At 42.6% G+C, this 27,719-nt stretch overlaps 2 protein-coding genes across 8 annotated transcripts in view; one reads left to right on the top strand and one right to left on the bottom strand.

Moving 5' to 3' along the window:
- Positions 1–16,411, top strand: part of RNF212B (ring finger protein 212B) — a 33,674-nt gene extending 17,263 nt beyond the window's left edge. For 2 of the 5 annotated variants that reach the window (XM_042252958.1, XM_042252960.2), the window contains 11 exons: positions 560–620; positions 1,573–1,601; positions 2,554–2,600; positions 2,835–2,877; positions 3,021–3,081; positions 3,431–3,479; positions 12,321–12,360; positions 12,658–12,758; positions 12,874–12,948; positions 13,471–13,532; positions 15,364–16,411. In XM_042252958.1, coding sequence (XP_042108892.1) covers positions 560–620; positions 1,573–1,601; positions 2,554–2,600; positions 2,835–2,877; positions 3,021–3,081; positions 3,431–3,479; positions 12,321–12,360; positions 12,658–12,758; positions 12,874–12,948; positions 13,471–13,532; positions 15,364–15,429 — 634 coding nt within the window. In that variant the 3' untranslated portion in view covers positions 15,430–16,411. The remainder of the gene's footprint in view (positions 1–559; positions 621–1,572; positions 1,602–2,553; positions 2,601–2,834; positions 2,878–3,020; positions 3,082–3,430; positions 3,480–12,320; positions 12,361–12,657; positions 12,759–12,873; positions 12,949–13,470; positions 13,533–15,363) is intronic. The other 3 variants (XM_015096878.3, XM_042252959.1, XM_060418557.1) reach the window with 3 other exon arrangements.
- A 48-nt stretch (positions 16,412–16,459) lies between these two features.
- HOMEZ (homeobox and leucine zipper encoding) lies at positions 16,460–24,561 on the bottom strand. 3 transcript variants are annotated; one of them, XM_042252957.2, is made up of 3 exons: positions 24,239–24,561; positions 23,805–24,112; positions 16,460–19,148 (listed from the first exon to the last, which is right to left on the bottom strand). In XM_042252957.2, exon 3 carries the CDS (start codon positions 19,114–19,116, stop codon positions 17,569–17,571), a length of 1,548 nt encoding a protein of 515 aa, XP_042108891.1. In that variant the 5' UTR covers positions 19,117–19,148; positions 23,805–24,112; positions 24,239–24,561; the 3' UTR covers positions 16,460–17,568. The 3 variants fall into 3 exon arrangements, with proteins under 3 accessions (XP_042108891.1, XP_027827429.1, XP_004010381.2); XM_027971628.3 differs by lacking the exon at positions 23,805–24,112; XM_004010332.6 differs by lacking the exon at positions 23,805–24,112 and having other exon boundaries at positions 24,410–24,561.
- Between the last annotated feature and the right edge of the window lie 3,158 nt (positions 24,562–27,719).

Genomic DNA, 27,719 nt, shown 5'->3' with positions numbered 1-27,719 from the left:
CAAAGCCTGAACATTGCTTCATGTGTGTTTGTGTTTGTCTTGGATAAGTTCAGTACAGAATTTTGTTCCCTCAGTCTCCATTTTCTTTTTCTCTTTCTTCCCTCTTTACTTTATAGCTTTCCTCTTTTACTTCCATCTGTCAAAAACTGCTTCTTCAGAGAAATCAGACATGGCTTTTTCACAGTAATAATGATGGGAGATAGCATTTAAAATGTTACCTGTAGGAGGATGTATTTTGGAAGTCTTAAGCTAAAAGATGGAATCCCTGACAGAAATGTTCAGACATCTTCAGGCCAGGGGTGCACGTGCAGAAGAGATGCAATTCTGTGTAAAAGCCTCTGAAACCATACCAACTGATGCTTATTTTCTCCACCTGATTCTTCTCACCATCAAAACCCTGCCATTGCTGACCTGAATCACTAGGTCTCTGTCAGAATTATCTTGTATAGTGGCAAACATCTCTCTGGAAGCATTAACTAGATTTGATAATAATAAAAATCAGGAATTTTTTTTTATCCCACTGACGTGCTGAAGCTCACCGTTTCCATCTTTTGCCTAGAGAGCTGTCAGTCTTAAGGAAAGAGAATGGAGAACTAAAGAAATTTCAAGCCATCGTGAAGGTGAATAAAATACATTTTCCATGCTATTATTTTCTTCTCTATTTTGCCCATCTGTCTAGCTGACTGAATAGAATAGTTTTCCATGGCAGGTATTAATTGATAATGTTTGTAAAATAAACATACTATAGTAAATGGACAAGGCCACAGAAGACCTTGAAGGGATGAGAGGACAAAATTTAGCACAGTGGTAACCCATTCTCGAGGAGAAGGCAATGGCAACCCTCTCCAGTACTCTTGCCTGGAAAATCCCATGGATGGAGGAGCCTGGTAGGCTGCAGTCCATGGGGTCGCTAGGAGTCAGACATGACTGAGCGACTTCACTTTCACTTTTCACTTTCATGCACTGAAGAAGGAAATGGCAACCCACTCCGGTGTTCTTGCCTGGAGAATCCCAGGGACGGGGGAGCCTGGTGGGCTGCCGTCTATGGGGTCGCACAGAGTCGGACACAACTGAAGCGACTTAGCAGCAGCAGCAACCCATTCTCGAACATCAATGAATCATGACATGGCACATGGGGAAGCTCTCTTACAGAGGAGTTATCTGTTGTAACTTAAAATTTCTCTTTAAGAATCCCAAGGCACCTCAGGACCCTTCTTTTCCATCTAACTCTATTTCCTAGACATTTCTCTCTTCCCAAGATTGTTCTTTGTGTTTATATAACATTCCTTTTGATCTTACTCTTATATTTTCCTTTCTCTCTCCATAGAGTCTCTATATTTCCCCATGTATATCAGTCTTCAGGATTCCCAATGTGTTTTTGTGAAGAGAGACTAAAATTTTCTTCCCCCAAAGCTAAGTGTTTCTAAGGAAACACTGCAGCTGTTTTCTTCTATTGGAAATCTTAATAACCACAACTAGAAGACATTGCAGCTTAGTTATCTGACAAGTAAGATCCATTGATGGGGACTCTTGAGCTAAAGCTTCCTTCACCCCCATTTTTTTCACCTACAGGAATCTCCAAGTTGGTACCAAGGAAGCAGGTCAGTTTTATCAGGCGCCATAGCTTCCCTCTCTGAAAATATCTATCCTTTCTTGACACTTGGCTCTAATGCTTATGTGGGCTCTGAGGTGGAGGAAATGGTTTATGAATTTATCTTTCACTTCTCCATGAAAGAGTTACTCACTGAAAAGCGCTGATGTAAAATCTTGAATGCAGTGCTCACCCTTGACCGTCATCTTATGAAATTCTACTCATCCTTCAAAATTCAGCTCATGTGTCATTTCCTCTGTCAAGACTATTAGGCAGAGTTAGATGTTCTATTATTCATTTATTCAATAAATATTCATTAATTGCCTATTGTTTGTGATGTACTGTGTTAGGTGTTGGGTGTGCATCACCAATTTTTCTAATTATAAATGTCTGTACCCTACCAATTGTGAAATATTTTTAATATCAGCTCTGTATTGATGGATTAAAAAAACATAGCCATTGACTCACAGAAGCTAAAGTCATGTTCTAGCATACTCTGTACTTCTAATACACACATTATAACATTTAACGTTGCTTTTTTATTGTCTCTCTCAGTAAGCCTCTCAAAAATAGAAACCACATTCTAGTTATTTTTTGTAACCTCAGGATCTAAGATACATGAGCACTAAATAAATGCTTGTGGATAGATGGAAGATGGGATGGAGGGAGTGAGGGAATGGTGGATGTGTAAATGGGTGGATAGATATACGTAAAGTTGAGAGTATCTGGTAAGGCACTAAGGGAAGGAAGAAAGGACTTCTATTACTGGGAATAGAGAAGTGGAGAAGATTTCATTTAGGGAATTGGAGAGCCAAGGAGACCCATATGGAAACCTTGCTTCCACTATGCTCAGAGAGGAGGCTATTATTTTTATAAATAAATGGTGTGATTGATCCTCTAAGGTGGCACCAAGTTCTGCTTACAGAGATTAGAACTGCTTTTGTTTTTTTTCTTCCTTGCAGATTAAACACACCTCGACCAGTGGGCATCACTTCTCCATCTCAGTCAGGTAGAGACCATGTTTTGCCCAAATATAAGCGTGAGATAAATAAATATCCTTTTCCATAAACTATAAACCATAAGGAAGATGATTTCCTCTCAGAAAGTATAATGTGATTTTCCTATTCTTATGTATGATACGGAAAGGCCAAACTCGCAGATACTAACTTGCAACAGACAGGCTAGGCAAAACAGGAGACACCATTAATGGCAACTTTTCATCCTCTGTTTTATTCCCTTTTAGTTGCTCCACGACCCATTTCTCAGCATAGTAGCCAAGTGGTCAGGTGAGTAGAAAGCTACACAGAAACATTAAAACTGTTGGCAGAAGATGGAAGATGTGGCTGAGATAGGTACTGAGGAGACTTTACGTCTATAAAAGTTTAATACCAGGTTTGTTTGCTTTTCGTCTTTGTTTTACTTCATACAGTCGGTCCTCCTCAGTGGAGTCTACCCCTTATAGAATGGCTGGCTTTAGTGACTTGGGACAAGTAAGTAATGTTTACATTGTCTTTCCAGACTGAGATTTCTAATGCTAAATGAAAGCCAAGATTAAAGCAAGAATATTAAACTTATTGGTTTTGGCATGAATTATCTCTCTTTTGGCAATGCAGACCTGATATTAGAAGTGGGCCTAATTCATAGCTTGGAATGAATAGAGGTGAAAATAGTGAACCACATTAACAGTGTCCATCATGTTCATTTTGGAAAGATTAAAATGTGGGTCTTTCTTGGACTTGTGTACCCACTCTGGGAGAACAACATATTCTTCAGTGTATACATAGCATGAAATATAGAAGCCAGAGAATCAAGATATATTTACTGTTACTTGTCCCTCAGGGAGCCAGAGGTCTTCAGGGAAGGAGCACTCCGAGGGATTCTTTTACTGGTAAGAGGGGGAGAAAAAAGTTTTCAGAGATCAACATATTCTATAAAACTACCAGCAGATTTTGGGTTTTCTGTGCATAATATAATGCCATTTTACTTCCTTTTTCTCTGAACAGTGATCCCAGGTATCCAGACATTAATTTTGAATAATATTTCTGTTCTCAAACTGATAGGGAGAAAATTGAAACTTGAGTAATAGAAAGTCTTCGAAACCTTCTGGTCAGGAGAGAGAACTTTTGAGTAATTGACTTGGGTTTTTTTTAATTGCCACAAGATGGCAGTAGAAGTTAGATCTAAAAGAAGATTAGCTAGATGTCAATTATGTTAGCCTAAAGAGTATCTCCTTCTTCAGTTCAGTTCAGTTCAGTTGCTCAGTCATATCCGACACTCTTTGAGGCTCCATGAACTGCAGCATGCCAGGCCTCCCTGTGCATCACCAACTCCTGGAGTCTATCCAAACCCATGTCCATTGAGTTGGTGATGCCATCCAACCATCTCATCCTCTGTCTTCCCCTTCTCCTCCTCCTCCCCTCAATCTTTCCCAGCATCAGGGTCTTTTCCAATGAATCAGCTCTTCACATCAGGTGGCCAAAGTATTGGAGTTTCAGCTTTAACATCAGTCCTTCCAATGAACACCCAGGACTGATCTCCTTTACAATGGACTGGTTGGATCTCCTTGCAGTCCACGGGACTCTTAAGAGTCTTCTCCAACACCACAGTTCAAAAGCATCAATTCTTTGGCGCTCAGCCTTCTTCACAGTCCAACTCTCACATCCATACATGACCACAGGAAAAACCATAGCCTTGACTAGACTGTGTCTCTGCTTTTTAATATGCTGTCTAGGTTGGTGATAGGTTGGTCATAACTTTCCTTCCAAGGAGTGTTTTTTAATTTCATGGCTACCATCACCATCTGCAGTGATTTTGGAGCCCCCCAAAAATAAAAGTCAGCCACTGTTTCCACTGTTTCCCCATCTATTTGCCATGAAGTGATGGGACTTAATACCATGATCTTAGTTTTCTGAATGTTGAGCTTTAAGCCAACTTTTTCACTCTCCTCTTTCACTTTCATCAAGAGGCTCTTTAGTTCTTCACTTTCTGCCATAAGGGTGGTGTCATCTGCATATCTGAGGTTATTGATATTTTTTCCGAGCAATCTTGATTCCAGCCTGTGCTTCTTACAGCCCAGTGTTTCTATAATGTACTCTGCATAGAAGTTAAATAAGCAGGGTGACAATATACAGCCTTGACATACTTCTTTTCCTATTTGGAACCAGTCTGCTGTTCCATGTCCAGTTCTAATTGTTGCTTCCTGACTTGCATACAGGTTTCTCAAGAGGCAAGTCAGGTGGTCTGGTATTCCCATCTCTTTCAGAATTTTCCACAGTTTATTGTGATCCATAGAGTCAAAGGCTTTGGCATAGTCAATAAAGCAGAAATAGATGTTTTTCTGGAACTCTCTTGCTTTTCCATGATCCAGTGGATGTTAGCAATTTGATCTCTGGTTCCTCTGCCTTTTCTAAAACCAGCTTGAACATGAGGGAGTTCACGGTTCACTTATTGCTAAAGCCTGGCTTGGAGAATTTTGAGCATTACTTTACTAGCATGTGAGATGAGTGCAATTGTGTGGTAGTTTGAGCATTCTTTGGCATTGCCTTTCTTTGAGACTGGAATGAAAACTGACCTTTTCCAGTCCTGTGGCCACTGCTGAGTTTTCCAAATGTGCTGGCATATTGAGTGCAGCACTTTGACAGCATCATCTTTCAGGATTTGAAACAGCTCAACTGGAATTTCATCACCTCCACTAGCTTTGTTTGTAGTGATGCTTCCTAAGGCCCACTTGACTTCACATTCCAGGATGTCTGGCTCTAGGTGAGTGATCATAGCATCGTGATTATCTGGGTTGTGATGATCTTTTTTGTACATTTCTTCTGTGTATTCTTATCACCTCTTCTTAATATCTTCTGCTTCTGTTAGGTCCATACCATTTCTGTTCTTTATTGAGCCCATCTTTGCATGAAATGTTCCCTTGGTATCTCTAATTTTCTTGAAGAGATCTCTAGTCTTTCCCATTCTATTGTTTTCCTCTATTTCTTTTCACTGATTGCTGAGGAAGGCTTTCTTATCTCTCCTTGCTATTCTCTGGAACTCCACATTCAAATGGGTATATCTTTCCTTTTCTCCTTTGCTTTTTGCTTCTTTTCATAGCTATTTGTAAGGCCTCCTCAGACAGCCATTTTGCTTTTTTGCATTTCTTTTTCTTGGGGATGGTCTTGATCCCTACTCATGTACAATGAGAACCTTCACGAACCTTGGTCCATAGTTCATCAGGCACTCTATCAGACCTAGCCCCTTAAATCTATTTCTCACTTCCACTGTATAATCATAAGGGATTTGATTTAGGTCATACCTGAATGGTCTAGTGGTTTTCCCACTTTCTTCAATTTAAGTCTGAATTTGGCAATAAGGAGTTCATGATCTGAGCTACAGTCAGCTCCTGCTCTTGTTTTCGCTGACTGTATAGAGCTTCTCCATCTTTGGCTGCAAAGCATGTAATCAATCTGATTTCGGTGTTGGCCATCTGGTGATGTCCATGTGTAGAGTTTTCTCCTGTGTTGTTGGAAGAGGGTGTTTGCTATGACCAGTGCGTTCTCTTGGCAAAACTCTATTAGCCTTTGCCCTGCTTCATTCTGTACTCCAAAGCCAAATTTGCCTGTTACTCCAGGTGTTTCTTGACTTCGTACTTTTGCATTCCAGTCTCTTATAATGAAAAGGACATCTTTTTTGGGTGTTAGTTATAAGAGGCCTTGTAGGTCTTCATAGAACTGTTCAACTTCAGCTTCTTGGGTGTTACTGGTCGGGGCATAGACTTGGATTACCGTGATATTGAATGGTTTGCCTTGGAAATGAACAGAGATCATTCTGTCGTTTCGGAGATTGCATCTAAGAACTGCATTTCGGACTCTTTTGTTGACTATGATGGCTACTCCATTTTTTCTAAGGGATTCCTGCCCGCAGCAGTAGATATAACGGTCATCTGAGTTAAATTCACCCATTCCAGTCCATTTTAGTTCACTGATTCCTAGAATGTCAACGTTCACTCTTGCCATCTCCTGTTTGACCACTTCCAATTTGCCTTGATTCATGGACCTAACATTCCAGGTTCCTATGCAGTACTGCTCTTTACAGCATCGAACCTTGCTTCTATCATCAGTCACATCCACAACTAGGTGTTGTTTTTGCTTTGGCTCCATCCCTTCATTCTTTCTGGAGTTATTTCAACATTGATCTTTAGTAGCATATTGGGCACCTACTGACCTGGGGAGTTCATCTTTCAGTATCCTGTCTTTTTGCCTTTTCATACTTACTGTTCATGGGGTTCTCAAGGCAAGAATACTGAAGTGGTTTGCCATTCCCTTCTCCAGTGGACCATATTCTGTCAGACCTCTCTACCATGACCCAGCTATCTTGGGTGGTCCCACACGGCATGGCTTAGTTTCATTAAGTTAGACAAGGCTGTAGTCCATGTGATCAGACATAAAAATATTGCAGAGAAGAAATACTCTGCAAAACTCCAACTTAATTTCTTGTCTCTTTCCCCTTAGAACTAGTATTCTTACTACTGTTTTGTAAGACATTAGTCAGTCCATAGAGAATACTTATCAGAGAGGATTTCCCTTTCTTTCCCAAGAGGCAATTTTTAAATTCACAGATCTCTTCCTGAAATAGCCATTTTTGAAATTCACCAAATAGTCATCCTTTGATTCTTTCATACTCACCCCTTTGAAGAGTAGGTGTTTTAGCTTATTTCTGTCAAGTTAGTAATACTCTCTTTTATTCCTGATTTTAGTTATTTAAGGCTATCTTTTTTTCTTGGACAACCTGGCTAAAGATGAGTCAAGTGTTTTAAACAACTCTTAAGAAGGAAGTTTTAAAAATTTGTTATTGAGCTATAGTTGATTTATAATATCATGTAAGTCTCAGGTTTACAGCATAGCAATATATGTATATATATTTCAGATTCTTTTCCTTTTAAGTTATTGTATAATATGAGTATAGTTCCCTGTGCTATACAGTAGGTTGTTGTTGGTAATCTATTTTAACTAACTATACATAGGAAAATCCATGGACAGAGAAGCCTGGTGGGCTGCAGTCCATGGGGTCGCTAAGAGTCGGACACGACTGAGCGACTTCACTTTCACTTTTTGCTTTCATGCATTGGAGAAGGAAATGGCAACCCACTCCAGTGTTCTTGCCTGGAGAATCCCAGGGACGGGGGAGCCTGGCGGGCTCCCGTCTGTGGGGTCACGCAGAGTTGGACATGACTGAAGTGACTTAGTAGCAGCAGCAACAGCAGCAGCATACATAGTGGTGTGTATATGTCAGTCCCAGCCTCCTAATTTATACCTCCCATTATCCGCCCAGGATTAGTGAATTTTGTTGATCATTTCAGAGAACCAACTCTTGGTTTTCTTGATTTTTGTCTGTTATTTTTCTATTCTCTATTTCATTTATTTCTGCTCTAATCTTTTTCTTTCCTTCTGCTTTTGAGTTTAGTTCTTCTAGTTTCTTAAAGTGGAAGGTTTCATTGTTGACTTGAGATCTACTTTTTTAATATAGATGATTACAGTTATGTTTCACTCTGAGCGCTGCTTTCACTGCATCTTTCAGGGTTTAGTATATTGTGTTTTTGTTTCCATTCATCTCAAAGTATTTTCTAACTTCTGTGATTTTTTTTTTCTTTGACCCATTAGTTATTTAGCAGTGTTGATTACCCATATAATTGTCAATTTCCCAAATTTCCTCCTGTTTTTTATTTTAATTTCATTTCACTGTTGTTGGACAACATATTTTGTATGATTTAGATCCATTTAACTGTGTGGCCTAAAGCATTGTGTATCCTGGGGAATGTTCCAGGTACACTTGAAAAGAATGTATATTCTGCTGTTGTTGGATGGAGTGTTCTGTAGATGTCTGTTAATTAGTTGGTATATAGTGTTGTTGTGTTTTAAAAAATGTTTATTTGTTTGGCTGCAACAGATCTTAGCTGTGTTGTGGCATGCAGGATCTTTCATTGTGGTTTCTCTCTGGTTGTGACTTGGGCTCCAGAGTATACGCTCTGTAGTTGTAACCCATGGGCTTAGCTGCCCCACAGCATGTGGGATCTTAGTTCTCTGACCAGGGATCAAACTTGTGTCCCCTGCATTGGAGAGCAGATTTTTGACCACTGGACTACCAGGAAAGTCCTTATAATGTTGATCAAATCTTCTGTTTTCTTGGTGAACTTGTCTAGTTGTTTTATCCATTATCAAGGAGTATCTTAATTTCTCCTTCATTTTTGAAAGATAGTTTTGCTGGATTTAAAACTTTTGGTTGACATTGTTTCATTTAGCATTTTGAATATGTTATCCTCTTATGTTCTGGCCTCCATGGTTTCTGAGGAGAAATCAGTGCCAGTTTATTGAGAATCTCTTGCATGTGATGATGGCTTCTCTTTTGCTGCTTTCAAGGTTCCTCTTTCTTTCTTTTTTTTTTTTTTCTGGTCTTTAGCTTTCAACAGTTTATTATGCATCCAGGTATGGTTCTCTTTGATTTATCATCTTTGGGATTTATTGAGCTTCTTGGATGTATAGATTAATATTTTCATCAATTTGGGAAGTTGTCAGCCCTTATATCTTTGGATAATTCTCTCTGTCCCTTGTCCTCTGTTTTCCTTTTGGAACTCCCATTTGTATGTGCTGGTATGCTTGATGGTATTTCATCAAGTTCTCTGAGGCTCTGTTCATTATTCGTCAGTCCTTTTTATTTGTCTTCCTCAAACTGGATAATCTCAATTGATTTATCTTCAAATTTGCTGGTTCTTTCTTCTGCCTGCTCATATCTCTAGGGCAGTTTTCATTTTAGTTAACTTTACTTATCAATTCCAGAATTTATATTTACTTAGTATTCTCTGTTTGGTGAGACCATTGTCATACTTTCATTTAGTGCTCTAAACATGGTTATCTGAATATGTTTAAAATAGTTCGTTTAAAGGCTTTCTCTTAAAAGTCTAATGTATCTGTGCGTGCATGTGTGTGCGTGCTAAGTCACTTAAGTTGTGTCCAACTCTTTGCAGCCCTATGGACTGTAGCCCACCAGCCTCCTCTGTCCATGGGATTCTCCAGGCAAGAATACTGGAGTGGGTTGCCATGCCCTCCTAATGTATCTGCTGCTGCCAAGTCACTTCAGTCATGTCCGACTCTGTGTGACCCCATAGATTGCAGCCCACCAGGCTCCCCCATCCCTGGGATTCTCCAGGCAAGAACACTGGAGTGGGTTGCCATTTCCCTCTCCAATGCAGGAAAGTGAAAAGTGAAAGTGAAGTCGCTCAGTCATGTCTGAGTCTTATCGACCCCATGGACTGCAGCCTACCAGGCTTCTCTGTCCATGGGATTTTCCAGGCAAGAGTACTGGAGTACTAGGTTGCCATTGCCTTCTCCGCCTAATATATCTAGGCTTCCTCAAAGACAGTTTCTACAGCTTTTTTCCTTTACTTTATATAGGTTCTAGTTTCTTGTTTCTTTCATGCCTTATAATTGTTGAAAACTAGACAGCTAAATAATATAACATGGCAACCCTAAAAAATCAGATACTTCCTCCCCCTCCAAAGTTTGTTGTTGTTTGTCATTGTTTGTTTAGTGACTTTCTAAAACTAATTCTATAAAATCTGTTTTCTTTGTCATATGTGGCCACTGAAGTCTCTTTTCAGTTAGCTTAGTGGTCAGCTAATGATTGGACAGAGATTTCCTTAAACACCTGATACCAATACATCTCTCAGCGTGTGTTAAAGGACTGTATATTGAGGTGCACTTTCAACACTCAGGCAGTTGACTTCTGTGCCATAGCCTTCCCTTTCTGCTTGTGTGACCTCTACGTAAGCCCAAGATGACAGCTTAGGGTCTTTTTAGGTCTTTCTTGAGCATGCATATAGCCCTGTGCACACGGCCTCGATTCCCAAGAACCTGTTGTTCCTTTTCAAAGTCCCTGAAGACAGCTCATTCCATAGCTTTCTTTTTGATGCTTTTTGGTTAGCCTTTTATTTGTTCCAATTGATAGTCACCTCAGGCAGCCTAAACAAATGCCTCTAATTGTTTGCAACAAACACTCCTGGGGGGAAAAAAGGCTTTTCACACTTGGTGAACTCTAAGCTCCAAGTCCTGGTAAGTTTGGCACTTTGTTGTGGTTCAGTTGCTAAGTCATAAACTCTTTACGACCTCACAGACTACAGCATGCCAGTTTGGCATCAGTTCAGTTCAGTTCAGTCGCTCAGTCGTGTCCGACTCTTTGCGACCCCATGAACACGCCAGGCCTCCCTGTTCATTACCATCTCCCGGAGTTCACTCAGACTCACGTCCATTGAGTCAGTGATGCCATTCAGCCATCTCATCCTCTGTTGTCCCCTTCTCCTCCTGCCCCCAATCCCTCCCAGCATCAGAGTCTTTTCCAATGAGTCAATTATTTGCATGAGGTGGCCAAAGTGCTGGAGTTTCAGCTTTCGCATCATTCCCTCCAAAGAAATCCCAGGGCTGATCTCCTTCACAATGGACTGGTTGGATCTCCTTGCAGTCCAAGGGACTCTCAAGAGTCTTCTCCAACACCACAGTTCAAAAGCGTCAATTCTTTGGCGCTCAGCCTTCTTCACAGTCCAACTCTCACATCCATACATGACCACAGGAAAACCATAGCCTTGACTAGACGGACCTTAGTTGGCAAAGTAATGTCTCTGCCTTTGAATATGCTATCTATGTTGGTCATAACTTTCCTTCCAAGGAGTAAGCATCTTTTAATTTCATGGCTACCATCACCATGTGCAGTGATTTTGGAGCCCACAAAAATAAAGTCTGACACTGTTTCCCCATCTTTTTCCCATGAAGTCATGGGACCGGATGCCATGATCTTCGTTTTCTGAATGTTGAGCTTTAAGCCAACTTTTTCACTTTCCTTTTCACTTTCATCAAGAGGCTTTTGGTTCCTCTTCACTTTCTGCCATAAGGGTGGTGTCATCTGCATATCTGAGGTTATTGATATTTCTCCCAGCAATCTTGATTCCAGCTTGTGTTTCTTCCAGTCCAGCGTTTCTCATGATGTACTCTGCATATAAGTTTGGCATCAAGTCAGGTCAAATAAAGGCAGCCGTGCAAGTGAAGACAGGTGAAGTAATGAGAGTTTTCTGGGATGAGGCTTTGAAAGAGTTCTAACCCCATTCCATCCCCTATGATGACAGCCAGACTGTTGGTTTTCAATGCTTCCATTGACCTGGAGAGGGAAAAGTGGGACTAGGGCAAGTTAAAATGTCACAAAACTCACTGTTTACTCACATTCAGTTATTTTTCTGGAATAAACTTTCCCCAGCTTGTTAAAAACCCCTTGTTAATTTCTAGAATTCTGAGAAAAGTCGACTCTGACAATTTTTGCCAGATTTCTCATTCCTTTTATGGAGAGACTCTGTGGAGGTCCTCACTCTGCCACTTTTACTGATGCCACCAATTTAACGACCCATTGTGTTTAGACATTCTTTCTGGTCATCTTCAACTTAGAGGGGAAATCAAGGCACAGATACATTGGAGCACATCAGGGCAGTGTGCTCATGATCCTGACCTACAAACTCATGAAAGGGAAAAGACAGTTCCATAATGATCCACTGCTAGGTGATTTGTGGGCTTTTTCACGTGCCTTTAGCCCCAAAGCCTAACATATATACTGAAAATCTTTGATCCCCAGTTCCTTTGCCCTGGCCCCCAAAATATCTGGATCTCTTTTCAGTTCGTGGATTATCTCACAGACTCGTTTTTATGCTTTCCAGAAACCCCTTCACCGGCTTCTACTCACAGCCTATCTTATAGGTAAGGCACACTGTGTTTCCTTTCACTTGAGATGTTCCCACTGACATTCTGCCAGCAGCCCTGGAGTTATTATCTCCATTTACCTGTACTACTGAAATTTATAATCAACCTTGGAAACAAAAGAGAAGATTGAATAGTTCTGTGTCTAATACACATCTGAATTATTTAATTGTATTCTCAGTTGCAAGTAGGGGATTTATTTCCTCTATGGCTTAAATGTATAGGCTCTTCCTTTACACATGCTTTTTACTTTAACTTTTCCTTTTTTCTGCTGATGCTCTTGTTTCCCCTCTTTAGAGCTTCATCTGCCTCCTCTGGACAGGGAGTCTTTTCTTTCAGACCGTCTCTAAATAGTGGGGATTCAGGTCACACAAGAGTCTTCACCCCTAATAATTCAGGTAAGTTAATTTAACATTCCTAAAGAAGTAGCGCTTCAACTATTGACATATATACTGAAATAACGATTTCAAGGTGAAAAGAAGTTGAGATTGTTTTTTTTACGTGCTATTCTAGACCCTGGAAAAGCATTGTCTCAAGTTGTACTCCTTAATTTTCTTAACACCATTTCCTTCACTTTGGATTGTGAAGGTAGGCTTTGGATTGTGCCTAATTTTCACTCATCCCTTATACAGGTCTGCTGTAATATTTAACCAGAAGATTGGCTTGTAATATTAAACTGTTCTTTTTTGTTTGTTTGTTTTTGTCTGTTGCTTTTGAGATCCCTCTGTTGGAACACTGTTGGGAGCTCAGTGCTCAATGAAAATGATAAACCAGCATCTTTTTTCTCCTCATGTTTTCCAACATACTTTTGCTACCAGTCCTTGTGATAAGGGTCTATCATTTTCCTTAGCTCACCAAAATCTTGATATTGTCTTTACGTCTTTCTATTCATAGTTAAATTCAAATCTCAGAACTCCATGTCAATACCCCATCCTCAAACGAAAATAATGGACCTTATAAGTCACCTCTTGAGTTACTTAGCTAACAGCCTTTTCTCTTCTGAGTAGTATACTACAGATTAAGAACTGCTTATTTAACCTGATCAATAAATAGCAATACTGAGGAAATATCCCAGGAAGTTATCTTTCATCATCCCATTCCATCCTTAAGGTCAGAGGCAGAACAGAACTACACTGGGGAGCCTTCCTGGTTTCCAGCTACCAGTCCTACAGGTGAGCTAGTCTAATGTCTCCGCACATGCAAGCCTCAGTTAGGCCTGCACAATAAATGCCTCATTCTGGTGTCTTGTTAAGGTGATAAAATGTAACCAGTGAAGAGGGAGGTGGATTTCAAGTGTGGTAATTTTTCAGAGTGGTCTTAGTTTCAAAGATTCTAACCCCTGGTTTGGGGTTTAAAAATTAGGTCACACAGTTGTTGTTGTTTAGTCACTAAGTCATGTTTGACTCTTTGCAACCCCATGAACTGTAGACTGCCAGGCTCCTCTGTCCATGGGATTTCCCAGGTAAGAACACTGGAGTGGGTTGCCATTTCCTTCTCCAGGGGATCTTCCTGAGCCAGGGATCCAACCTTTGTCTCCAGCATTGTCAGGTGGATTCCTTACTGCAAGGCTTTAAACTGAGAGGTCTTGGCCACGGTGAACCTAATAAGTATGCTAATACAAGTAACATTCCCCAAAGTTTCACAGATAAAGATTTTCAATGGAATATATCTTTTGGCTAAAGGTACTGAATGAACTAGGGAAAGCCATTTTCATTTCTCCAGAGAGAACTAGAATAATGTTTTGTAAATTTATGAAACTATGATTCTGATTCAGAAAACAAGAGGAAAAGGGCACGGGAACAAGAAGAAAGGTTTGTAAGGAGGTCTCTTATAAGTTTAAGTCTTGGGTTTTTGAGAATATTTAGACCAAGCTCCTGGTGACCTACTAAGGTAGGTAAATATTTTGCTGTCAGACTTCAAAATGCCCTTTATTTTTATCAGCAAGAAATTAGAGTCACTCCTTAAAAGGCAACACTGGGGGAAATAACATCCCTCTGTGTGTGTGCATGCTAAGTAGCTTCAGTTGTGTTGGATTCTTTATGACCCTACGAACTGAGAGCCTGCCAGGCTCCTCTGTCCATTGGATTCCCAAGGCAGGAATACTGGAGTGGGTTGCCATGCCGTCCTCCAGGGTATCTTCCTGACCCAGGGATCGAACCCACGTCTCCTGTGGCTCCTGCCTTGCGGGCAGATTCTTTACTGCTGACCCACCAGGGAAGCCCCTCTAAGATCCTTGTAAATGGAGGGATTAACCCACAGGTGAGAAAAAGACTTGAGACGTATAAACCATCCGCAACTAAATGTTCATTTGGATCTTGATCGAAGTACACTGTATAAAACCATTTATGAGGCAGTTGAGGAAAACTGAATATTTAGTGGACATTTGATTAAAGAGCTTTTAATGGGTTTTTTTTGGTAGGCATGATGCTATTGTGGTTGTTTTAAAGTCTGTCTTAAAAAAATAAGTATCTTTTGGAGATGCATACTAAAACATTTATGGATAGAAAGTTACATGATTGTCCTAGTTTTGCTTTAGCTTCATCTAGTGGAGCAGGGCAGTGTGAGGGAGCAGAAAGCAAAGAAAATTAGCCATGAGTTAACTGTTGAAGTTGGGTGATGGGTACATGTGAATTCATTATATTACTGTTTTTGTATTAAGAGTTATTGAAGAAAGTACCACTTACCCAGAGACATAATTCTCCCTCCCTGGTAATGGCCTCTGGGTATGGTAGTCATGTTCCAGGTTTCCCTGGTTTGATTTTAGAAATATTCTGCCTTATCACCATAAACCAACTGAAACATTCCAGTTTCATGAGTAGCAACATAGCCTTTGTCGCACTGGTTGTATCAAATCTTACAAGTTTTCTTGCAATGGAAAAAACTATGGGGAAGCAACAGCAATGGTTTACTGTCATGCTAAACTTCATATAATGACTGAAAAGGGCCTTACTTGCCCTTTTTGATTATAAACGCCCTTAACTGCCTTCCTGTCCTGTGCTGCAGAATCTCTACCAACAGAGGCAGATGGGATTAGCCAGAGGGAGAGAAGCATGGAACACTCCTGGATAGACCACCTTCAAGGTCTCACCTATGCATACTGCTGAAGTATGGACAGAGGCATCTCATACTCACTTAGGTGTGATGCCCTTGGAAAATGTACCCCTGCCTACGCTCGTTTCATTGTGTACTTTCTCTCTTTCAATCTTGACCCTATACCGCTGTATTACTTCCTATGAAAGTGATCAGGTCAGTCCTTCAGGAAGATGTTTACTATCTCTCCCACAGGATACAGATAGCTCCCTTGTTTCCTGCAACTTGAAACAAAGGTTATAAAAAGAATTCTTGGCATCATTGGGGGGTGGTGTGGGGTGATATACTTATTAACCATGTTTTATTTATGGATTTCACTTTTTAGCTTTGTATATATTCTCCCATTGTCAGTTAACAAGCAGTAACTCTGTTCCTTGTCCTATTATAATTTTTCTATTTCCCTATTGTTTCCTCTGTACCTAGATACTGTTAAATATGTTGATTTTCCTTTCTGTTTCGTAACAGTTGGAAACACAGGCTTGAAGCCCTACTAAAGTATACAGATAATGAAACAAAGAGGATGCCCTTTTATTGCTACTGTAACTCTGTTGATGTCGTAAACTCTCAAATGGTGGGATAAGCAAAGAACATTACCACTGAGATCAAACATTTATTCTTCTTTGGGTAGTAAGGGGTAGAAATGAGGAATTAAATGGGTGGACCATAGGCAGGTATACCTTAAGTGAAAATACTGGAAAACTGAAGAGAGCATCCGCTAGAGATAAATTAGGTCTTAGGAATGACGTGGTAGCTGAATAGGATCCTATTACGTTTTCTGAAACTGAGCTTATTTTTAAAGGCATTTCTAGACTCCCCCTCTTCTGAGAGAGAACCTACGCTATAGCAGGTGTGGAAAGCAATCTGCCTATTAATAGGTACTGATCTATTTCAAGTTTTGTTCATTTACTTTACCTCAGTATATCCTGCTGCTTTGAAAATAAAAAGTATACTAAATCAGAAAGTAGATGAATTTGGTTCCATTAATCTTTAAACCAGAGAAATGGCAAAGTGGAGAGAGAAACAATTTTATTTTTGGCCTTTTTATTATTAGTCTAGCAATTTGGGGCTTCCACTCTTTTATTTCTAGATGGTTAACCCACTGATATCTTTATATCTGACCCCAACTGATGAAAACCACTCTAAAACATAAGGACTTCTGTCCTCAAGACAGATATTATAAACAGGGGGTAAAGTCTCTTTTGTGGACACAGACCAACACCAAAAAGATTAAAAAATCAGTTTCTGTCAAACTAGGCAGGTGGGAGTGTCAGGTTTGTAAAACCAAACCTGGAATCTATCTGGACTGTCCTCCCGAACAGCAGACACCATTCCCTCTCCTTTACTCCTCGGTAATCTATAATTCTACTTTTTTAAAAGGACATCTCCCCTAATTCCCTCCAATAAATATCCAGTCTAAATTATTCTCCACCCAATTATTAAACTTTTTCACAAGCTCCGGGGGGAAGATTTACCCTGAGACAAACAGTGAACAGAATGGGGATTTTTGGAAAGGTACAAGGCATAGTGGTCCCAGTATCAGAAATGAAAACATTCTGCTCCCTGTGAGATTCAAAAAGCAGCAGGAAAACACAGAAAATCAAGCTGGTATGAGGAGAGGAAGTATTTGCGATTGACTGGGACATAACTGAGATTCTTAGCTGCATTAATGCATGAACTTGTGTTCAGAGAGAAATGAGGTGCAAGGCAGCCTTATATTTGGGGAAAATGCTGGGACTGGGGTCGTATTAGAAACTTTCCTCCTCCTTTACAGAACTCCATGGCCGTGGGCCAAAGCCTAGCCTCTCTGTAGAATAGTAAGGTGAAAGAACAGGGATATGAAAAGAGCAAGAGCCTTTTCCCAGACCCATAGCAAGCCCCTCAGTGAGATTGGAGGCCTAGATTTCTGCCCGTCTGATCCCCACCTCGTTTTGTACTCCATGGTCATCCTCCCTGGTCTACCCTTACTATATCCCTGTCCCCCACCCTCAAGAACACAAAGTTTTTCAGTTCTTTGCCACAAGGTAAGTTAAAAAGAAAATAATGTGGTTTCTTTGTTTAAACAGTTAACTAAGTTGGTTTGTCTTTTAGTAACAGACCTCCCCTCCCCCAGCCTCCCACTCAGTCCTGGATGATCACATCATCATCATCGTCGTCATCGTCCTCCTCCTCCTCCTCTTCATCTTCTGGCAGTTCCTCCTCTTCCTCTTCCTCCTCTTCATCTAGACAGACCACCACTTCAGCTGGCTCAGGTAATCGAGAGTCAAACCAATCCAGTACCTGCTGGGTGCTAAGCCTTGATGCCTGACTCAGTTGAGGGATATCACTTTCCCGGAGCTGTTGGTGGGTTGCCCAGTACCTCTCCAAGGGTCGTATATCCGGTGGGGGCGGGGGATTTGGCAGAGGTGGTGTCTCAGCCCATTCATTCAAGGAGCGGGTTGAAGGTGGTGGTGTAGGAATTGCTGGATCCTGGAAGCTAGGGGCACCAGGTACTGCATTGTCCCGAAACCATTTTAGTTGCCCATGCTTCAAGGCATAGCGTGTGTCACCAAACCACTGAATAATCTCAGGCCGAGGTAAACCAGTGATCTGCTCTAATTTATGGTAATCCTCACGCCGTGCCCATTGGCACTGTAGAAAAAACGATTTGAGGATAGCCAACTGCTCTTTGGTTTTGCGCTTGGTCTTTCGCTGGCGTTGCATGTCTGGGGAAAGATACTCTGCAGGGCCAACCCTACCTGATGCTGAGTTATGCCTTAGCCCCTGGGGCCAAGCTGGCTCCAGCTGTGGGGGTAGTGCCTGTTCATTGGGTGACAGTGGTTGTGGGGCACAGCCCAGTGGCTGGAGGGACTTAGAGGTGGCAGGAGCTCCATTAGCCAGTCCCTGGAAAGAGGAAGAAGAGGTAGAGGAAGGAGGAGTCACATTAGATGCTGACTCCTTCTTACAACTACTGGCAAGTAATGAGATGGATTCGGGCTTATCCCGAGCATGGGGCTGGTGGACAGCTGTGGCATGGTTCCAGGAGGCAGTACCTAGGCTGTGTGACTGGTCGGGACACCTGCCTGCCTGCTCCTTGGAGAGGCCACTGCATTGATGATCCTGCCAAAATTGCGATTGATGGGGGAATGCTCCACTGCCAGGTACCATCAGGGTCTCCTTTGCTTTCTGGTGATTCAGTGGCTCCTCAGGCTCTACCTTCAATCCTTTCATCTGGGTGGGCTCGCTAAGAGTCAGGGGCACTATTCCAAGACCAACTTGTTCCGGAGGTGGCACAGGAGAAGGAGGCACTTCCTCTGGGGGCCGCCCTGCATGATGAGTAAAAGAGAGAAGGGATTTGAAATGGAGTTGGTCCCGATGGTAGACTACTCGGGCTCGAGTCTCTTCAATTTCTTCAGATGACCAGCTAATGCCACAGCGAAGGCGCTGGGCCATGAACCAAGTCTTGACTTTCTCCATCTGCAGCCCATAGCGCAGGCAAAGAAGGGCAATGTCTGCTAAACTGGGGTAGGGGAAGTAGCTGAAGGTTTGGAGCAAGTGTTCATTGCTGTCCAGCTCACTGGTCTGGGCTGCTTGGGTCCACACAAGCTGTAGTTCCTCAGAGATTGGAGGGAGGCAGATGAGGCCCGCAGGGGAGCTATTAAGGCTGCTGGCCTCTTTATTAGGAGGCATGGTGCTTTCTGATTTGTGCCCTTCAGAGATAGCTGTAATAAGAAGAGAAACAGCTCGATCACTGGGGTTCCCCTTTCAGGCCATTGCTCAATTTCTACCAAACAAAACGTTGGGCTCCAAAAACAATTTTCTATGTGTACTGTACTGGATTGCTTTTAAAGTGTTTAACAATTTCTCATTTAATTTTCATAACCTTATAAATCATCAGAGCCTGCTATAATTCCCCCTATAGGTATGAAAAAACCAAAGTCCAGAGAAGTTAAATTATTCCAAGTCACAAAAATAGTGAGTGTTGTCACCAAGATGATTATCTGACTTCTGAGGTTAAAAAAAAGGAAAACATCCTTAGAGCCTTTATCTTTCCCCTTCAAATTCACTTCACCCTCTAAGTTCATGCAACAAGAGTGACAGAATGAAGATTCACCTAGAAAACCCAAAGAGATGTATGTAATCTCAGAACACTTTAGCTCCTAACAGACTATTTCTTGAGTTATCTCTAGATTATCTCTAAAATGTGGAAGATTAGGAATACAAAGTGTGAGAATCTAGAAGGTACAGAAGGTAGAACAGCACTGTCCCTCTACCCAGCTCCCTTTTCTTTTCTTCTTTTCTTGGTGGTGGAGTGTTGCGGGAAGGTGACTGAGTTTAATTTTTTTCTAAGTCTCATTAGGATGAGATGGGTCAATGATCTGGGATGAATGGAGTTCCCCTTGGTTTTGATCCGGAGAGGGTAGAGGGAGGTGAATGTTTCCTTCCCCAAGACTTCCGCAGAACAAAGGTTATTCCCCTTTTTCCCAGCCTTTGTCTCTTCCAACTGCTGTCTCTCTCCAGGAAGCCTAGAGAGCTCCCTCAGACCTTAACAGCCGCCTCCACACAGGGCGGGAGGCCTGCAGCTCTTATCTCTTCAGTCCAGCTTTCTTCTTGGAACCAGGTGGGCAGGCTCATTATAAACTGTAACCAGGTCCTGCAAGCTACCCAGTGGCACCAGGGCTCCCAGGCTCAACATGGGTGTGGGGACTGCAGAGAAAGCCTCTGACTGTGCTTTATTCCTGGAAACCTGCCCAAGCTATTTCCCAGAATAATTCTGGGCCCCAGTTTGACTTTTTTTTTTTTTTGCCACGTGGCTTGTGGGGATCTTAGTTCCTCAACCAGGGATTGAGCCCATGCCCCTGCATTGGAAGTGCTGAGTACTAACCACTGGGCCACCAGGGACTTCCTGGTGATGGAGTTTTAACTCAATTCCCTGTTAAATGTTCCCTGTGTGGGCATTAGAGACTAACATTATCTGTCACCCTTTACTTTTCAAGGACTCCCATCTGAGTTTACAAATAGTCCCTGTAACACATTACGGAGAGGACAGCATGCCTATGTAAAAGTTACAGATAGAGCAGTGTAATATCGGAAATTTTATATGATGAACAGAAAAATTTGGCAGCATTCTAATGCATGTCACCATTCCCTTTTAACAAGAAAATCTTAACAAACTGAAGGCCATGCAGACCTTGAATGCAATACAGTTTGAGAACCTTCAGAGGGTAAGTGGAGGCAGCATGGCATAGTGGATATGAATGTGATTAAGGCCAGCATTACATAGGAAGTTTGAATCCCAGTTCTGTCTGAACTTACAGGCGCCTCAGTTTCCTCATGTGTAAAAACTGAAGATAATGTTGAGCGTATGTAAAGTTACATATGTTTTTACAGAGCACCTACTGTGTGCTAGGTGTTGTATAGGCGGGGCCTAGAGCTGTTAGAGGTAGAGGTCTAGGGTGAGACAAATCTGAGATGAATCACAGCTTCACCACTCCCGAGAGTGCTTGCTGAAGCCTTAGTTTCCCATCAGAATAAAAGGTGATAACAGCATCTACCTGCAAGGTTATGACTAAAAAAATGCAACTGACATTATGCCTATACTAAAGGCTCAATAAATTAGAGTTTTTATCATTGCTTCAGCATCATGGGATGATTCTGAAAAGTAATGCTCCTCCTAGGCAACAGGGGAAGTGAGGCAAAGATGGAATATTTTAAATTACTGTATCCAATCTGTTATTGCAGAGTCCTAATTCTAATGGGGGAAACCAGGGTATCTGATTTTGTACTTTTTATATTTGGGGAGTTGGATATAATTCCAGAAAAGATTTTGCTGCTTTTTAAAAAAGTATCAAAATGACTGCTTTAGAGAATCTATAATTTAGATATAAATCCTTTTTGATTGCTGCCGGGTGAATTTTGATTGCTGCTACCCAACAGGTTCATCTCAAGACACAGCTGAGTGGCTGTGAGGAAGTGCCTGCATGGGTAGGTACTTAAAACCACCATTTGGAAGTTGTGGCCCACCAGGAACACCACTACATCTAAGCTGGAGAATACTTGATGATCCAACGCTCGACACCCACTCAACCTTATTCGTGCCCTATTTTTTTAAGGTCGTGGCGACAGTTTAGACGTGAGGAAAAGGTAGCACAAGGAATAAAGCAGTCCAGTGTGAGGTGAAGACTGCTAGACAGGGAATAAGGCAGGTGCAGGTACCAGCTGACAAGGAAACAGGTTGCTTTCATTCGTGTGGTCTGCTATCCTTAAGATTCTCATGGCTTGATAGTTCAGTGTAACAGTACTGCAAAGGTCATATTTGGTGTACTGCATACATCCACATTTCTTCAGTAACACAAAACACAAGTTGTGAAAGACTTTGATACAGAATGGTGCTTTAAAATTAGGACACAGCAGTAGAGCTGGTACCTCCCTGGAAGAATCTGGCTTTGCTATAGGAGGAAACTAGAACCAGTTCATGAGAACTATAACAAAGAGGGTAGATCCTACAGTAATCAAAAGCACAGTGAAGGCACTATAGCATCTTGTGTCCTTGTACCTCATTTGGAGAAAGTAGAAAAAGAAAGAAATCAAAGCTGGAGAAATAAGGACTCCTCTGGGCAGAGGTGTCAGTGATGGTGGTACTATCAATTCTGAATTTACTAAATCTGTTACCATGCCAGATATGTCCTACTGCTACTTAAGTCACCAATAAAAAGTACAGAGTCAAGGCCTGTACTGAAATAAGTCAAAGCCTTATTTCCCTTTGGGCTTTCCATATCCCTGGACAAAAGGCAGAAAAGTATTAATGGGCTGCCTTAAACTTCTAGTGTAGGTGTTCACACAAGGTTAGGAAAAAGAGATCTTCAGAACCTGAGCCTAGGTTGGGAATTTCCTGGTGGTCCACTGGGTGGGACTCCACACTTTCACTGCAAGACGCATGAGTGTGATCCCCTGGTCAGGAGACTTAAGATCCCACATGTGGCATGGTGTGGCCCAAAACAAAAATCTTGAGCCTAGGCTTATGGTTAAAACAGGTGACAGTTCAAGTGAAGACCAGATATGAGCCTGCTAAGTTATCTAAGTCTTTATTCAGAGAACTGAAGAATGTTCCTGAGTGAGATGTGTTTTCGTGAGTTTTCAGGGCCTTAAAGGACATTTAGTGATACTCAGTTCATGTGCTTCTCACTTTTTGGATCATGACTCTCTTTGACAATAGAAGTTAAAGGTTCTCAGAAAGTTACGACTTACCTCGCATCCCGCCCCAAACATTGAAACTTACAGATTATAAATTATTATCTCAGGGGATTTACTGATTGTCCAGAAGCCCGTTAGAAACTCTGTCCTATGTCCTCCCAACTTAGTAAAGGCATGGTCGTAATTGCTTTAAGAAAACAGTTTATGAATGAATGGAACAAGTGGTTGGAAGGCTGAAAGAGAATGTAAATTAGTTTAGAAGGGACTAGGTACTAGTGCTATTAGCTGGACAGAAGCGAAAGATGTTCAGTTGGTTTAGGAGCTTGGTTTAACTGATCCCCACTGGATTACATAATCAATACCCACAGTGCACTGGACACTAGAGGCTGGTAGCCTAGTCTCTAGCATGGCAAAGTCATCTACTTCCTTCAGCTGCCCTATGTGCTGAGGCCAGTTATGTGTGATTCCAAATCTGCTTATGCCCCTTGTTTTTCTCTATATAATTAAACATCCTATAAACCTATGAAAATCAGTGCATTAAGAATTGGTTCTGAAAAAAAAAAGTCAAATGCTTTGGAAAGACATAATACAAAGAAATGCACATTAAAAAAAAATTGTTGAGTTGGGAGAAGGCAAGAAAACTGTAAAAGACTGGAGGGGCAGGAGACTTAAAAATCTCAAAAGTATTCTGCATTCATATTGCTTCAAAAGTGTTTAAATTCAGTCTCCACTTTAAAGAAACCAAACCTGGAAATCACAGATGATGATGCAGTGGTTCCAGTCTGACTGCATATTAGAAAAATTCCCCGGGGAAACTTAACCCACGCTATCCACCTCGTTCTGATTTACTTAGCCTGGATTGGGGCAGATGAAAGTAGTTTATTTTAAAGTTCTCAGGGTGCAGCCAGATTAGAGATTTGCTTATGTAGTTGATATTAGAAAGACAATTGGGACTGCCAATCAGCAACACAAAGAAAACGCTGGGACACTTACCCAAGAAATTGGTGAGATGAAAGTACTTTTAATGACAATGCTTAGGATATGTATGCATCATTTTAAAAATTCCCTACTTTCACTGGCTTACTTTCAGTTACTGCCACCTACCTATCCTCAGCATAAAAAGCCCTTCAAATGTATGGTGAGAAGAGGGTTCATATAAAATATATCATCTGGGTCCACATTACCAAATAGGTCTCAGCTTGAGTCTTCTTTCAGTTTAGAAGTCTCTGATTAGGAGGCAACACCAGGAACCTTTGAGGACTCAGGTTTTCACTTTTCTGGTTGGTTTTCTGAGTATGGCTGGGTAGGGGTCAGAAGGGGCAGTTTCTCTCAAACCTTTCATTCCCAAAGGCCATGCTCCCCAGGAATAAGGCCAGGTTTCTGTACGTGTGTTGAAGTCGCCAGGAGGCAGTCATGGAGGGGAGGAGGGGAGGCCTGGGAAGGAAACGTTTCTCCTATCCTCCATTTCGCAGGCAGTCTAGAAGGCTCCAAACTGGGTCAGAGAACAAAAAGTTGCTGCACTTGGGGCAATGAGCCCCAGGGAGCAGGCAAATCTCAACCCTCCCCTCGCCAAGGGCGTCCCAACCCGGCCTTCCCCTCCTCCTATACACCCACTCACCCTCCTCCAGTTAAAACAGGGAACCGAAAAGTCCTGAGGAGAAAGGAGAGAGAACCGGACCACTTCGAACCTAGAATTCTCCTCTTCCCTCCAGCGCGGAGATGGGGCTCCGGAGGTCGGAGATCGTACAGGGACTGCAAGGGGAAGTCGAAAGGGCTGGGGATCACTCACCGCAGTCCAGCCCGGGCGGCGGCTCCCAGCCTCGCACCATGGGCCGGGGGGAAAGGGGGAGAAAGGGCAGGGGGCCTCCGGGGTGAGAGTGGGGTTGCTGCCCGGCGCGGCCTGCTCCGAGCCCACCCGCGCGGAAGGCCAGGACCGGGACTGCCCCCCCTCCCCGCCCCCGAGAGCGCGCCCGTCTAGCCCAGCCCTGCTCCAGCGAGTTGGAGGCGGGGCGGATGGGTGGGGTGGGCTCCAGGGGTGGTGCCAAGGTGGCCCGAGTTTTGATTGGTGGGCGCAGGCAGGCGGGCCCTCGCGGAAAGGGCTGGGCCGGCCATTGGCTGAGTGGGTCTCGGTTGAAGTCGGCTATTGGGTGCGTGGGCCTCAGCCGGGATGCCTATTGGCTGCATGGGACAGGGAAGATGTCCCCCCCAGGCTAGGATGTCGTGAACAGTACCCCCTCCCACCCTCGCCGTATGGGCGCCGGATCTTCGGTGTTACGCTGGGCAATGTTCCGCCTGGAATTCCCCAAGAAATTCAAAGCAGTTTGCTGAACTGTCCAAACCGCCTACAACTACTCCCTATTTGTTTCCTCCGGAAGGAAGACGTTTTCAGTATCCCTTTGCCAGCTTCGTACAGGAGACAAGCGTTCCCAGCCTGGGGTCAAACCGTCGTCAGCAGCGTCAACTGTAAACGAAGCGCCTACAGCAACCGTTAACTTGTTCTAGAGATGGATCAAGTGTCTTGCTGCTAAGTCGCTTCAGTCATGTCCGACTCTGTGCGACCCCATAGACGGCAGCCCACCAGGCTTCCCCATCCCTGGGATTCTTAAGGCAAGAACACTGGAGTGGGTTGCCATTTCCTTCTCCAAGGCATGAGAGTGAAAAGTGAAAGTGAAGTTGCTCAGTCGTGTCTGACTCTCGGCGACCCCATGGATTGCAGCCCGCCAGGCTCCTCTGTCCATGGGGTTTTCCAAGCAAAAGAGTACTGGAGTGGGGTGCCATTGCCTTCGTCAAGTGTCTTGACCACCCAGAAAAATGAGGATCCTAGCAGCCTGGCACCTTCCGCCGCTTCCTGGGTCCAGTTGTCACCAGACAGGTGTTCTCAAATATGAAGTCCTAGAGGGGGTCACCTCATTAGGTCTTGCCAGCTCCCCTCAGGCCCTTCCTCTGCCCTAGTAAAGACTACCTGGAGTTGTGCCTCATGTTGGGGGGGCCTTGGTTTTGCTGTCAAGAAAGGGATTATAATAAAACGGGCTTTCCAACGACTCAGTATTCCACACATTCCAAAATTCTAGGCCAAAAGTTTGTATAGTTAGGATTCTCAGTCTTCTGACCAAAACTTGGGAACAATTCTTTCTGAAATGACTCTTCTGTTCTCATGATAGTCTTCTGTTGTTTATTTAGGTCACAATAGCTTATATACTTACAATAATTTATTATGCCCTGTATTCCACAGATCTCGCCACTCCCCATATACCCCGTAAAAAGTCAACCATCATAACTGATACTTCTGATTCTTCATTGCTCCACGCTAAGGTCTAAAGCTCTTTAAAGATTGCCAAGCATGAGAAATGTATCTCTAATTCAGCTTTTTCTGTTGACTCTGCATTTGCCCCTTCCTCCCTTCTCTCAATACATTTGGTAACAATCCCAGTCCTAAGAGCCATGCCCTTCAAACTAGTATCCCTTAAAAGCATGATAGGAGTAAGCAACAGAAATAATCTTCACAGTTTTAGAGTTAGAAACTTTTGATCACTTAGGATTTAAGCCAAGGCCAGTGCTATATACAGACCTCCTAACTCAAGTCTTATAATAACCCCAATGGTTTGTATGTAAGGAAGAAAGGGAAAAGCGAAACATTTTAGGCAGTGACAACCCTCAGCTGTCAATGGAGAGCTCATTCTTTTAATCCAAACAATGAGGCTGGATATTGAGTGGGAAGAACTCTGTTTGGCTAGAAAGCCAGGCAGGAACTGTGAAAATTTAGTGGCTGTTCCTGGGGGGGTTAAGTCAGTTCTTCTGGGCATCACAGATCATGGGCTGGGAATTATGAAATGTAGACAACTCAGTCACATTTGTCTCAGGAGGATACACACTCCCAAGTCAGGGGTATGCAGAAGAGTGAAAGACTCAAGATTTAAGAGAAGAAGAATCTAAGGAAAGAAATTCCTGTGCCCTGGTTCTGGAAAGCAGGCTGAAGACTGCCTCTTTTATGTGGGTTTCACCCTTACACGTAAGAAGATGATGGAGTGGACTGGAGTAGGGGAGTGGAAGAGAGGAAGAGGTCCAGACTTGACATTATCAGAGAAAGAAGTTAGCAAGTCAGTGATCATCCCAGCAATTCCAGGAACTAGTGCTGAAGAATGTGGACCTACCACGTCATCCTCAATCTTTAGTGGAAACTCCCTCCCCCTTTCCGTGGCTCAGTAACATTAGCAGGACTGACCAGATATACAATTACCCAATAGCTAAGGAAGCTGGGATTTCTTTGGAAGGAATGATGCTAAAGCTGAAACTCCAGTACTTTGGCCACCTCATGCGAAGAGTTGACTCATTGAAAAAGACTCTGATGCTGGGAGGGATTGGGGGCAGGAGGAGAAGGGGATGACAGAGGATGAGATGGCTGGATGGCATCACTGACTCGATGGATGTGAGTCTGAGTGAACTCCAGGAGGCCTGGCGTGCTGCAATTCATGGGGTTGCAAAGAGTTGGACACGACTGAGCGACTGAACTGAAGCGAACTGAACTGAAGGAAGATGGAGGAAGTTAAGACTCCTCTTTTGCACAGATCTCTTCCAAAGCACTGGAAGAGTCTCAGCAATGTGTTAATGTGTTTTTGTAGAATTTAAAAAAAAAAATCAAACTGCAGTTGGTCAAAAAATCAAACTGCAGTTGGTCAAGATTGATGTCTCTTTCTGACTTCCCCTCTATCACCCTTCTCTTTTTGTCCAGTGGCAATGAAGAGGCCATGGGCATTTTGGGATTGACTAATGAAGTTGAGTTGGGAATACATTTAGTTTGGGTTTAGGAGTTACACATCTGTGGTTTGCAGTTACTTCTTTGAACAGTTAATAGTATTTATGATGTTATGGGCTGAACTGTGTCCCCCTAAAATTCCTGTTAAAGTCCTAACTCCCAGTACCTCAGAATGTAGCCATATTTGGAAATAAGGTCTATTCAGAGGTAATTAAAATAAGGTCTTTAGGGTAAGTCAATTCAGTATAACTGCTGTCCTTATAATAAGACGGAATTTGGACGCAGACATGCAGGTAGGACAGACCATATGAAGACATAGGGAGAAGATGGCTAGCCACAAGCCAAG

The sequence above is a fragment of the Ovis aries genome, chromosome 7, assembly GCF_016772045.2.
Source record: "Ovis aries strain OAR_USU_Benz2616 breed Rambouillet chromosome 7, ARS-UI_Ramb_v3.0, whole genome shotgun sequence".
Lineage (NCBI taxonomy): Eukaryota > Metazoa > Chordata > Mammalia > Artiodactyla > Bovidae > Ovis > Ovis aries.
This window is presented reverse-complemented; position numbering and strand designations above follow the sequence as displayed.

What these genes read in the sequence shown, in the direction of transcription:
- HOMEZ (XM_004010332.6), bottom strand. Translation starts at nt 24,449, where the DNA reads ATGGTGCGAGGCTGGGAGCCGCCGCCCGGGCTGGACTGCG. An exon ending in GCCGCCCGGGCTGGACTGCG is followed by an intron (nt 19,149 to 24,409) that starts GTGAGTGATCCC and finishes TTCTTATTACAG; the next exon opens with CTATCTCTGAAGGGCACAAA.